Raw genomic sequence first — 13081 nt, 5'->3', positions numbered from 1 at the left:
AGTCATGTGGGCGGTCGCGCTTTGGCAAGTAGGATCCTCCGCGCAGGGTACTACTGGCCAACGCTGAAGGAAGACTGCGTGAGGTATGCTCAACGTTGCAAACAGTGTCAACTTCACGCAGATTGGCATAAGGCACCCCCTGAAGAGTTGAAGTCTATCCATAGCCCGTGGCCATTCCACACATGGGGAATCGACATCCTGGGACCTTTTCCCCTGGCGATAAGGCAGATGAAGTTCCTCATTGTGGCCATTGAATATTTGACCAAGTGGGTGGAGGCAGAACCAGTCGCGCTCATCATCGCACAGAAAGTTGAACACTTTGTCTGGAAGAACATCGTCTGTCGTTTTGGAGTACCCAAGAGGCTGGTCTTCGACAATGGCACCCAGTTCACAAGTCATCAACTAAGGAAGATGTGCGAGGAGTTAAAGATACAACAGGTTTTCGCCTCAGTTGAACACCCACAAACCAATGGGCAGGTGGAGTCAGCCAACCGAGTACTGCTCAGGGGGCTGAAACGAAGATTAGAGAAAGCTAAAGGAAAATGGGCAGAGGAGGTCCCCAGAATCGTATGGTCCTACCATACCACTCCACAGTCCAGCACCCATGAGACACCCTTTAGCCTTGTCTACGGGACGGATGCCATGATTCCCGTGGAGATACAGGAGAACTCCCCCAGGTTTTTGAATTTCATTGCCGAAGAATCCAACGAAGAGCGAAAGGTGAATCTCGACCTACTGGACGAAGTGTGAGAAGAAGGCAGAGTTAGTGTTGAAGCCGTTAAGAGAAGAGTAGAACGGAGGCACAACTCCAAGGTGAGGCTCAGGCGCTTCCAGGAAGGTGATCTGGTGATGAGAAAGGCGCACCAGAATGAGATGGAAAACAAGCTGTCTCCAAAGTGGACAGGTCCATACAGAGTAGTTGAGGCATTAGAGAATGGAGCTTATCGGCTGGAAACTCTGGAGGGAGGAGCAATCCCCAGAACGTGGAACGCCTCCCACTTGAAATTTTATTTCAGTTAAGTTGTAAAGTAGTTGCGTTCTCACGCTAAAGACACACTCAGTGTATATACTGAAAACAGTTGAACAGATAAGGGGGCACTCTTTTCCCTAAGGAGGGTTTTTAACGAGGCCACCCAATGAAAAGATTATCAGCATATCAAGTGTGCGAAAGTTTTCAAGTTAAAATCCTCTTCGCCCCAGGCGCGAGTGCAGGTGATCGGTTAGGCCTTATTCGCCCTAGGTGCGAATATGGACGCTGATCTAAGTCCTCCTCACCCCAGGTGTGAGTGCAGGTGACTAAGGTTCGAAAAGCCAGGGGTGCTAGTAAGACCAAGAGAGGGAAAGGAAGGATTTTGACAAACGTCCTTACCCACTTGGCATGTACCAATATTGGCCTAGTAAGCCCTTAGTTTAAATCCTTCTCACCCCAGGAGTGAGGAAGGGAAAGAACGACCCGATCCGCTCAAGGTTGATGACCTTGGGGAAGATAAGAGGGGTTATCGAGAAACACTTTTCTTCCCCCAAACAAGGCATCACTTCTGACGATCGATGTCAAAGTCCTCTATGCACTTAGCGCTAGAGCGACAAAGAAGCAAGGTGAAGACCGAAGAGCGATGACTGATGAGTTGTCGGCGGATGCTAGTGCGTAGTGCCTTGTCGGAGGAAACTTTTCCAAACAAGTTCTTACACAACAAGTCGAAGCAGCCAGACTACGCCTAGTCAGTCGTCTAGCACGAAGCTATGCATAAGAACTGTTTAAAGACAAAGCTAAGGGAGTAGCTACTCGTGATCAAGGTAGAGGCCAAGATCAAAGAGTACAAGATCGCGCTAAACCTAAGCTAGCTAACAGTTAGTCGTGTGCATAAAGAAAGATGAAGCTCAAGAAAGTACAAGAGAAGAAGCTTATAGCTGAAACGAGTATGTATTCACACCAAGTTTTATACAAGTTCAAAGTACAGAAATGGTGCAGAAATATGAAATTACAAGTAAAGAGCTCAAGGAGGAGGAACGAGCTTGCCATCTACCACTTCATGGTAAATGCTGAATTGTGTGAGGTCCAAATCCGGGAGAACGCATCGAATCTGCTCAAGTGCCAGCTCAAACCCATCAGCAAGGGCATCAACACCCACGCTCATAAGCTCGGCATTCTCAGCTTCGAGCTCTTGCTTTGAAGTCTCCGCAGCGTTCTTCTCGGTGGTAAGGGAAGCAATGGAAGAGGTAGCCTCTTTCAATTGGCCCTTTGCCTCAGACAACTCAATCTTCACTTCAGAAAGCTCACTCACCGCCTCCTCAAGTTTCTTCTCCCCGTTAGCGGCCTTCTCCTTGGTGGACTTGAGATCCTCCGCCAGTTGTGAGTTCAGTTGGCGTAGGGAGGAAGTCTCAGCCTCCCTGTGGATTACCTCGCTCCGCAGCTCCACCACTTCGCTGTCCAGAGCGTTGACAGCTTGCCCCATCAAGATCTCAGTCTTGATGGTCTCTTGGACCTGAGATAGGTACTCTTTCCTGGACTTTTCCACCATGTCCCTCATCAGATATACGGACCCTTGGGCAGCCTCAAAGTCGTGCTCAAGCTCCTTGATCCTCTTCTCCAGGACTAGTTGCTTGCGGTGTTGGGTGGAAAACTCCAGGGAAAGCACTATCTGCTTAGCCAAGTGCGCGTCCACCTCCTGTCCACTCCACTCGAGGAGCTCACGGCTGCGTATGAAGTGTCGAACCAGGGCAATGACCCGGCTGAAATTCTCATTGCTGGCGCTAGAGCCGCTTGGCTGCGAGCTGGCATCACCACCTTCAGCAATAGCAGCATAGGTTGGCGGTGGTGATGATGCAGGAAGTCTTGAGAGACCCCCTAAATGGGCAGAATCACCCCCAGCAGGTGGAGTGAGTTGACCAATAGCTTGGCCCGCTGGGGGTGGAGGTGGAAGTGGCGCTGGAGACAGTGGTTGAGGTGTCGGAGATGGTAGGCGCTGAGGAGAGAGAGAGAGCTGGTGCTGAGGCAGGTTGAGCAGGAGGAGGTGAGGGTGAACCCTCCTCGATCTGTACCACCTCAATTCCCCCAGGCCTGAGAGAAGAAACCCCCCAACCTCTTGATGCTTCCTCTTGCGATGTATGAGGGGAGAGCCAGAACTCTCCTCCTCAGTTGAGGGGGTAGGCTCAGCAGCGATCGCCACAGTGGTGGGAAAGGCCTTTACTAGCCTTCTTCTTTTCCTCTCTGGCTCGGGGCCTTTAGCTGGCGCGACCGAGAGAGGGGGAGCTGCGATGGGCTCGGTGGTGGAGGAGGAAGAGCCAGTCCCCTTGGCTCCCCTGGTCCGGGCAAGCTCCAGCAAGGCCCTCTTCCTATCTTTCCCTGAAGTCATATCTGCATCAAGGATAAAAGAAGAGTTAGATGGCATAATTATGCAAGTGGATAAAATGCTATGCAAGTGTGCATGAGAGTGTGCAAGCATTCTAAGGGGTGCAAGAAGAAGAGCCTACCTATGTATTTCTTCAGAGACACCACATCAAACTCGTGTTTGATGAGAAGAGCCGAGTTATACTTTGCCCCTAGGAGCAACCTACACAGCTCGCGCTCGTAGGGGGCCATGACCTCAAGACCCCGGGGTTTCTTGAACTCTACTCCAGGAACCCAGTAAAGGGGAAACCCCTCGAGCAGCGTTGGACTTTGCTGAGTAGCAGAGATCATGTAGAACCTGCCCTTCCAATCTTTGAACGATTGCTAGTACAAGCCCAAGAGCACTCGTCCAACAACCCCATTCAGACTGACCCAGGACCTATCCCCAGGGTTCTTCGCCTCAAAGAAGTGTAGGAACACATCCACGGAGGCGTTATGCCCGAAATAATTGCAGAGGATCTCGAATGCCCGTATGAAAGCCCATGCATTCGGATGGAGTTGGCAGGGGGCGACGTTTAGCTCCATCATCAGCTCCTTCTCAAAGAAGGTGAAGGGCAGGCGCAGCTTCAACCTCTTGAAGATGGCGGAGTAGATGAAGGTGAAGGGCACCCCATTAGTAGCCCTATCATCCGCACAGATGGGCATCCCTCGAGGAGGAATGCGTATACGGATGTTAAAATCGTTCTCCCTATCGATGGCGCAAGAAGGTTCATCTGGGTCGTCGCTCAGAAGGGATTTGAGGTGGCCTTGCGGTAGTAGAGTGGAGGTTTCGGCCAGCAACGCCAGGGGAGCCCAGTCGTAGACCCTGGCGTTGTCGTGGTAGGAGGTTGCATCGGGTGGAGGTGGTGCCGGTGCACTTGCTGAAGGCTGTGCACCAGAAGATGAGGCAACGAGGCGTGCAGTTTGCTTCAAACGAGCCATTGCGAGGTAACTGCAATGGAGGAAAGCAAAGGTCAGATGAACGGAAGAAGAGGGAATGATGAATGGTTCGGTGAAAAACAGAGGAAGGGAAGAAGAAAGAAGGTCCAAGCGAAGAAGAGGAAGAGGGAGAAGTAGAAAGTGAAGTGAGAAACGCAAAAACTCTAGCACGGGTTGAGAAGAAGAAAAACAGAGAAAGATGAATGCATGGTAGTGAAAAGGGTGAATGCAATCGGTGAAAAGAACCTAAATGGATCAAGGAAGAAGAAAAGCCATACCTTTAGGTGATCGCAGAAGGTCTTGAGGTAGGAAGCTCGAAGAAAGTGGGTGCGCAGAGAGGAGGTTCGACGAGAGTCTGAGAGTTGGAGTATTGAAGAAGATGATGAAACAGTGAAAACGCGCGCCTATTTGAATGAGGGAAGCGCTTGCGACACTCCACGCTGGCCGTTGAGGCGGCCACGTGTCACAGGATTGAGGGAGGAAGTTGTAACGTTAAAAGGCAACACGTGAGGTGGCACGTGATGCGGCCCCACTTGCCACGTGGACCGAGAGCACGACCACTTAGTCTCTTCGCTGAGAACGAGTTCACAGCTCGAGACTAGGGGGCTTGTGATCCGGTCGGTCATCGGTAGTCAATGACGTCAGCAGCAGATAACCACGTGGACCACTCGTAGGGTGACACGTGGATCAGGTGGCAGAGAAATCAGGGAGGAGATCAACCGGTATGGTGATCGGTGGTCAGTAACTGAGTGGCCACCGACAGATCAGTCCCAAGATAAACACCCGGGGGAGAACGCGAGAAGCAATAGAGCACCGATCAGTCATCGGGTGCATGATCATCGGGGTCTCGTGTTACACGCAATTAAACTGGGACTGAGATTCCCAGCGAGAGCATTACGCATGGACCTCGCATGATCATACCTCAGAGAAAGAAGAGCTCCTCGCCGGTATAATCGTGCACGAGAGTGGCCTGAGGGAGTTAGTAAACCAGTCAGTGATTGGTGACTCCCTCAACCCATTACGTGCATGACGTCGTGGAGGGGAAATCGCGTATGCAGAGAGCAGTGCTGGGTGAGTGTGCCTAGTCCAACCACACCTGGCGTTCTCCTGGAAATGTGCGATTCACTCAGATGGAAGAAACGCGCTTAGTTACTCTGCAAGGGAATAACTTAGGCGCACAAAGAGATGCGCTAGAGCCCTTCAGGTGGTGGCACGTGTACGGTTAGATGTGAGTTGCATGCCTCCACGTGTCGCTGTCTGAGAGGGGCGCGGCCCAGATAAAGGTGCACTTCGTGTCGTGAAAGGTACAGACAGAAAACCCAGACACCCACGACCCTGACTGTGGTACGTTTTCGTACAAAAGCATAACAGAATTCTAACACACGCAGAGAACAGCGTAACAGAATTCTGTTAGGCACAAACACAGAGGGAGATAAAAAGAGAATCAAAGGGAGATTCAGACACACTTTTTTTACACACATTATTTTTGTGAGTGATTCTGTGATCTAACTTAAGCGTTGGAGTGCAAACGGCCGCTAGAGGCGCCGTCTGTGTGTTTTGCAGGTTGCATTTGAAGTTCCCAGAGAAGGTTCTAAGAGCACTCTTGCAGATAGCACAGTTGCCATAGGCGGGGAAAGGAAGCGACAAGGCAGTTCCTCCACGCTCGAGTTGTTGGCAGGATCATCTTGTTTACTGACTTGAGCGTCGGAGTGCAATCGGCCGCTAAAGGCGCCGTTTGTGGTGTTTTCGCAGGTTCGCTTGGAGCTCGTTGGAACGTACTTGCGGGAAACGAGGTTTGACGTGGCGAGACCTTCAACGATCAAGTCATTTGCAAGATCAGTCGTGCATGACAGTAGATAAAAGATAAGAGATGCACAGCGAGAAATGATAAGAGAAAAGTAGAATTTTATATATGCACAAAAAGTTTTTACAGTTTTATGTACAAAGGGATGTAAACAAAATAGCAAATGATCAAGGGCGAACGATCTTGCCGTCCACCACTTCAAAGTCGATGGCAAACTGAGAGCAGTCAGCCTCCGGGAAGACGCACCTAACTTGCTCGAGGGCCAAGTCGAATCCTTCAGCAAAGGTGTCAGTAGCCTCATCCCAAAGCTTGGTCTTCTCATCCTCGAGCTCAGCCTTGTCGGTCTCGAGCACTACCTTCTCCGTTATAAGGGTGGCGACAGTGGATTCGGCTTCCTTGAGCTTGGACCCCTGATCATCAGTGCGTTTCTTGTTTGTTGCGAGAGCCTCCGCTAGATTTACGATCTGTTGGCGTAGGAAGGCATTCTCGGCTTCAAGTTGAATGACCTTCCCCGTGGTCTTGACCAGCTCAGTGTCAAGAGAGGTGACGACGTCCCCCATCATCATCTCGGTCCTAATGGTTTCTTGGACTTGCAGGGCGTGCCCTCTCTTGGCTTCCTCCACCATGTCCCTTAACAGCCCGTTGGCGTTCTGCAGGGCCTTATAGTCACTTTGTAGCGACTCTTTTTGGTCGTGCAGCTCGCCCATCTTTTTCTCCAGCTTCTCGATGCGGCGATGCTGGGTGGAGAACTCCAGAGAGAGCACCAGCTGGCGGGCCAGATGAAGGTCCACCTCGCTCTCGCTCCACTTGATCAACTCGTGGTTTTGGAGCAGTTGCTTTGTCAGCTTGATGACCCTGGTGAGCCCTTCAGTACTGGAACCCGAGGCTCGGTGGGAACTCTCACCCCCACCTTCGGTCGTGGCGGCAGAGGCTTGAGGACGTGGTGAGGTTGAGGGGTGATAGGTCTCCTCCGAGCGACCAGCCCCGCTCCCAGCAGTTTGAGATGGCAAGGTGAGGGGTTGTCTGGCTGGGGGTGGGGGAAGGAAGATATGTTGGGGAAGGAGGGTGCGTCGGGGAAGTCTGCGTTGGAGGGGTTGGAGAAACATCCTCCTCAACACCCTCGGGCCTTGGGGGGAAGAGCCGCCCGCCTCGGTTCCCTTTCTTTTCATTGGGACCAGAGGAGACCCCGAGCTCTCCGCCTTGGTGGATGCAACGGTGGTGGGAGCCTTCACTAGCCGTTTCCTTTTTCTCTCACCTCTGGTCTCGGGGCCTTCAGCTGGCGCGACCGAGATAGGGGAGGCAGAGATAGGCTCGGAGGTGGCCTCAGTCCCCAAAGACGACCCGACAGCTCGTCGGCTCTTGGCCAGCGCGATCAATTTTTGGCGTCGTTCTTTGTTGGAAGTCATATTTGCACCAGTTAAGCATGGCAAAGGGATAGTACACAAAGAGCCAAGAAAGCAAACAAAGTGCGAGAGAGTCAATCAAACTAATCAGTTCAGCAGTAGCATGCAGAGAAGTGATTAACATGTGCAAGTGTGGCAAGCAAGCACACTATCATACTCAAAGAAATGACAAGTTGAAGGGAAGGAGAGGGTGCAAACCAATGTATTTTTTAAGCATCTCCGCGTCGAATTCGTGCTTGATAAGGGTGGAGGAGCCGAACTTAGCGCCCAAGCTCGAGAGTAGGCCACACAGCTCGCGCTCGTAGGGTGCCATAGCCTCCAAGCCGCGGGGTTTTCTGAACTCTACCTTGGGAACCCAATAGAGTGGGAAGCCCTCAAGGAGAGTCGGGCTGTGCTCGTTGGAGGTGATCATGTAGAACCTACCCTTCCAATCCTTGAAGGATTACTGGTATAGGCCCAAGATCACTCTCCCTGACACGCCGTTCAGGCTCACCCATGACCTATCGCCTGGGTTCTTGGCCTCGAAGAAGTGGAGGAAGACGTCGGTTGAAGGAGGGTGTCCGAAGTGGTTGCAGAGGATCTCGAACGCTCGGATGAAGGCCCAAGCATTGGGATGGAGTTGATAGGGAGCCACGTTCAGCTCGGTGAGGAGGTCCTTCTCAAAGAATGTGAAAGGGAGTCGGAGGCGCAACCTCTTGAAGATGGCGGAGTAAATGAAGGTGAAGGGCACTCCGTTGGTGGCCCTATCATCCACACATACTGGCATGTCCCGACGAGGAAAGCACACGCCCAAGTGTGAGTCGTCCTCCCTGTCAAGGGCGCATGTGGGCTCGTCTGAGTCGCTGCTCAGAAGGTTGGTGAGATGATCGCCGGGAAGTTGTGTAGAGGTCTCAGCGAGCAAGTGGAGGGGAGCCCACTGGTACACCCGCGCGTAGTTATGCTGAGAAGGCGCCGTGTGGGGGAGCGCACTCGTCGAAGGTGGTGGTGGTGCACTTGCGGAAGGCTGTGCACCGGAGGAGGAGGCGAGACACGCAGTGGTTTTTGTGCGAGCCATTGTTCAGTAACTACAATGGAGAAAGAAAAGAAGGAATGAGGGACCAATGAAAAACAGGGATTTAGCGAAAAACAAGAGGAAGGTGAGGAGAATGAAAATGCTATGGTTGAAGGGAGTGGAGAAGCGAAAACGACGAAGAAGAAGAAGCGAAAAATGCAGAAGAATGCAGAAAAACCAGAAGAAACCCTAGTACAGTGCAGGGAAAGGGAAAACAGTCCACAACGTATGCACAGTACAATTATTGGATGATGCAATCGGTAGAAAGTATTTCAATATGCCATAGATGAAGAAAAGGGGTACCTTTTGATGATCGCAAGTAGGTTCTGAAACCTTGAGATTGAGGGAGATGAATCGCGCATAAGAGAGGTTTCGAAAGTTCAGAGAAGAGTGATGGAGAAGGTAGAGGAACAATGAAGGCGCGCAAGTTTTTGAATGTGGGAAGCGCAAGTGGCGTTTCATGCTAGTCGTTGATGCGTACATGTGTCACAAGATTGAGGAAGGAAGGCGTATCGTCACTTAAAACACAGCATGTGACGTGGCACGTGACATGGCATCACTTGCCACGTGGCCACTGAGGACGATCACTTAGTCTCTTCGTTGAAAACAAGTTTACAGCTCGAGACTGGGGGGCTTGTGATCCGGTCGGTCATCGGTAGTCGGTGACATCAGCAACAGATAGCCCCGTGGACCGTTCTTAGTGGAACACGTGGGCCAGGGAAGCAGATGAGTCATTGAGTAAGTCACCCAGGGTGGTGATCGGTCATCAGGGGACGGCGCCTAGATACGCGCCTGGATACGCGCCTAGAAGCAGAAGGCGTGGCGCTATGGTGCACCGATCGGTCATCTGGTGTGGGCGATGGTCATCGGGTTTTCGTGTTGCACGCAGTTAAGCTGGAAACGAGGGACGTTTCCCAGCGAAAGCGTTGCATACGAGCCTTGTGTGGTAGAGTATCAGAGAAAGGAGAAGTTATGTGCTTTATGGTGTCGTGCACGAGAGTGGCCTAAGAGAGCTAGTAAGCCAGTCGGTGGTTGGTGCTCTCTTAGCCCATAACGTGCATGGTGCAAAGCAGAGGTGATCGTTCACACAGTAGGGGATGCCTGGTGCGTACGCTTAGCCAAGCCACACTTGGTACTCACACTGAGGTTGCACGAGACACCTAGTGGAAGAAACGCGCTAAGTTACTCCATGCACTGATAACTTAGGCGCGCAACAGTATATAAAGGGCATTCCGCGCTCATGCTGAGGGAGGTAAGATTCATTCTTGCAAGTTACCAGTACACACACATAGAGTGCACACGAGTCTCGCAGAGATTCTTAGTTCTTTTGGTGGTTTTGTAAGGCTGACTTGGGCGTCGGAGTGGAATCAGCCGCTAGAGGCGCTGTTTGGTGTGTTTCGCAGGTTTGCTTGGAGTTCTTGTGGAGTTCCTGGAGCGTTCTTGCACTTGTCGTGGTTGAGGAGGTGGAGGATAGAGTTTGACGTGACGAATCCTTCGACGTTCGAATCCCCTTCAAAATCAATTACTATTTTTATTACTATTATTACCTTTGTAATACCAGTGGGAGTACTAGTGGTAGTACGAAGTGTAGTTCCATTCGTAGTACCAGTGATAGTACCAGTGGTAGTTCCATTAGTAGTACTAGTGGTAGTACCATTGGTAGTGGCCACAATCCATTGAGATTCAGCCCTTGTCGCTTTGATTCGTAAAAATAATATAGTACTAGTAGTACTACCATTGGTAGTACCGTCAGTAGTACCCTCGATTTTGTTATTGTTATTGTTATTGTTATTATTATTACTATTATTATTACTATTATTACCTTGGTAGTACCGGTGGTAGTACTAGTGGTAGTACTAGTGATAATTCCATTGGTAGTACCAGTAATAGTACCAGTGATAGTACCAGCGGTAGTACCATTGGTAGTTGCCATGATCCACTGAGATTCAGCCCTTGTTGCTTTGATTCGTAAAAAAAAAAAAGTACTAGAAGTACTACAATTATCAGTACCCTCGGTAGTACCCTCGTTGGTAACCTTGGTAGTACCCTCAATTTTGTTATTGTTATTGTTATTGTTATTGTTATTATTATTATTACTATTATTATTACAAATATTACCTTTGTAGTACCAGTGGTAGTACTAGCGGTAGTACCCGTGGTAGATCCATTGGTATTACCAGTGATAGTACCTGTGGTAGTACCATTGGTAGTACTAGTGGTAGTACCATTGATAGTTGTCACGATCCACTGAGATTCAGTCCTTGTCGCTTTGATTCGTAAAAAAAAAAGATAGTACTAGTAGTACCACTTGTAGTACTCTCGTGAGTACCCTCGGAAGTACTTTCAGTAGGACCCCGATTTATTTATTCTTATTTTTATTGTTATTGTTATTATTATTATTACTCTTATTATTACTATTATTACATTGGTAGTACAAGTGGTAGTACTAGTGGTAGTACCAATGGTAGTTCAATTGGTAGTACCAGTGATAGTACCAGTGGTAGTACTATTGGTAGTACCATTGGTAGTTGCCATGATCCTCTAAGATTGAGCCCTTGTCGATTTGATTCGTAAAAAAAAAGATAGTACTAGTAGTACTACAATGGGTAGAACCCTCGGAAGTACCCTCGGTAGTAACCTCGGTAGTACCCTCAATTTTGTTATTATTATTGTTATTGTTATTGTTATTATTACAATTGTTACTTTTGTAGTACCAGTGGTAGTACTAGTGGTAGTTCCATTGGTAATACCAGTGGTAGTACTAGTGGTAGTACCATTTATAGTTGTCACGATCCACTGAGATTTCGTCCTTGTCGCTTTGATTCGTAAAAAAAAAAATATAGTACTAGTAGTAGTACTATTTGTAGTACCCTCGGTTGTACCCTCGGTTGTACCCTCGGTCGTACCTTCGGTATTACCCTCGTTAGTACCCTCGATAGTACTCTCGGTAGTACCCTCGGTTTTGATTCGTAAAAAAAAATATAGTACTAGTAGTAGTACCCTCGGTAGTACTCTCGGTAGTACCCTCGGTAGTAACCTTGGTAGTACCCCCGGTAGTACCCTCGATTTTGTTATTGTTATTGTTATTGTTATTATTATTATTACTATTATTATTACAATTATTAGCTCTGTAGTACCATTGGTAGTTCCATTCGTAGTACCAGTGGTAGTACCATTGATAGTTGTCACGATCCACTAAGATTCAGCTCTTGTCGCTTTGATTTGTAAAAAATAAAAATAGTACTAGTAGTAGTAATATTGGTAGTACCCTCGGTAGTGCCCTTGGTAGTACCCTCGGTAGTAACCTCAGTAGTACCCTTGATTTTTTTATTGTTATTGTTATTGTTATTATTATATTTACAATTATAACCTTTGTAGTACTAGTGGTAGTACCAGTGGTAGTTTCAGTGGTAGTACTAGTGGTAGTACCAGCGGTAGTTCCATTGGTAATACCCGTGGTAGTACCATTGGTAGTACTAGTAGTAGTACCATTGATAGTTGTCACAATCCATTGAGATTCCGTCCTTGTCGGTTTGATTCGTAAAAAAAAATATAGTACTAGTAGTAGTACTATTTGTAGTACCCTTGGTAATACCCTTGGTAGTACCGCCGGTAGTACCCTTAGTAGTACCATTGATAGTTGTCACAATCCATTGAGATTCCGTCCTTGTCGGTTTGATTCGTAAAAAAAATAAATTTAGTACTAGTAGTAGTACTATTGGTAGTATCCTCGGTAGAACCGTCGGTAGTACCCTCGATTTTGTTATTGTTATTATTACTATTATTATTACAATTATTACCTCTGTAGTACCAGTGGTAGTACTAGTGCTAGTACCAGTGGTAGTTCCATTGGTAGTACAAGTGGTAGTACTAGTGGTAGTACCATTGATAGATCCACTGAGATTTAGCCCTTGACATTTTGATTCGTAAAAAATAAAATGTAGTAATACTATTGGTAGTACCCTCGGTAGTACCGTCGGTATTACCCTCGGTAGTACCCTTGGTAGTACCCTCGATAGTTCTCTCAGTAGTACCCTCGTTAGTAACCTCGGTTTTGATTCGTAAAAAAAAAATATAGTACTAGTAGTAGTACTATTGGTAGTACCCTCGGTAGTACTCTCGGTAGTACCCTCGATTTGGTTATTGTTATTGTTATTATTATTATTACTATTATTATTACAATTATTACCTATGTAGCAATAGTGGTTGTACTAGTGGTAGTATCAGTGGTAGTTCCATTGGTAGTTCCAGTGGTAATACCATTGATAGTTGTCACGATCCACTGAGATTCAGCTTTTGTCGCTTTGATTCGTAACAAAAAATATAGTACTAGTAGTAGTACTATTGGTAGTACCCTCTGTAGTACCCTCGGTAGTTCCATCGGTAGTAACCTCGGTAGTACCCTTGATTTATTTTTATTTTTATTGTTATTATTATATTTACAATTATTACCTTTGTAGTACTAGTAGTAGTACCAGTGGTAGTACCATTGATAGTTGTCACGATCCACTGAGATT

At 48.2% G+C, this 13081-nt stretch overlaps 1 protein-coding gene across 1 annotated transcript; it reads left to right on the top strand.

The window, feature by feature from the left end:
- The first annotated feature begins 8126 nt into the window (after nucleotides 1–8126).
- LOC137809466 (uncharacterized) lies at nucleotides 8127–12472 on the top strand. The gene is made up of 8 exons (XM_068610575.1): nucleotides 8127–8275; nucleotides 10126–10269; nucleotides 10395–10532; nucleotides 10691–10840; nucleotides 10997–11134; nucleotides 11276–11389; nucleotides 11943–12104; nucleotides 12373–12472. Exons 1-8 carry the CDS (start codon nucleotides 8127–8129, stop codon nucleotides 12470–12472), a joined length of 1095 nt encoding a protein of 364 aa, XP_068466676.1.
- The last annotated feature ends 609 nt before the right edge of the window (nucleotides 12473–13081 follow it).

The sequence above is a fragment of the Phaseolus vulgaris genome, chromosome 2 (assembly GCF_000499845.2).
Source record: "Phaseolus vulgaris cultivar G19833 chromosome 2, P. vulgaris v2.0, whole genome shotgun sequence".
In the NCBI taxonomy this organism is placed as follows: Eukaryota; Viridiplantae; Streptophyta; class Magnoliopsida; order Fabales; family Fabaceae; genus Phaseolus; species Phaseolus vulgaris.
The sequence above is the reverse complement of the archived record's forward strand: the minus strand, read 5'-3'. Positions and strand labels throughout refer to the sequence as shown.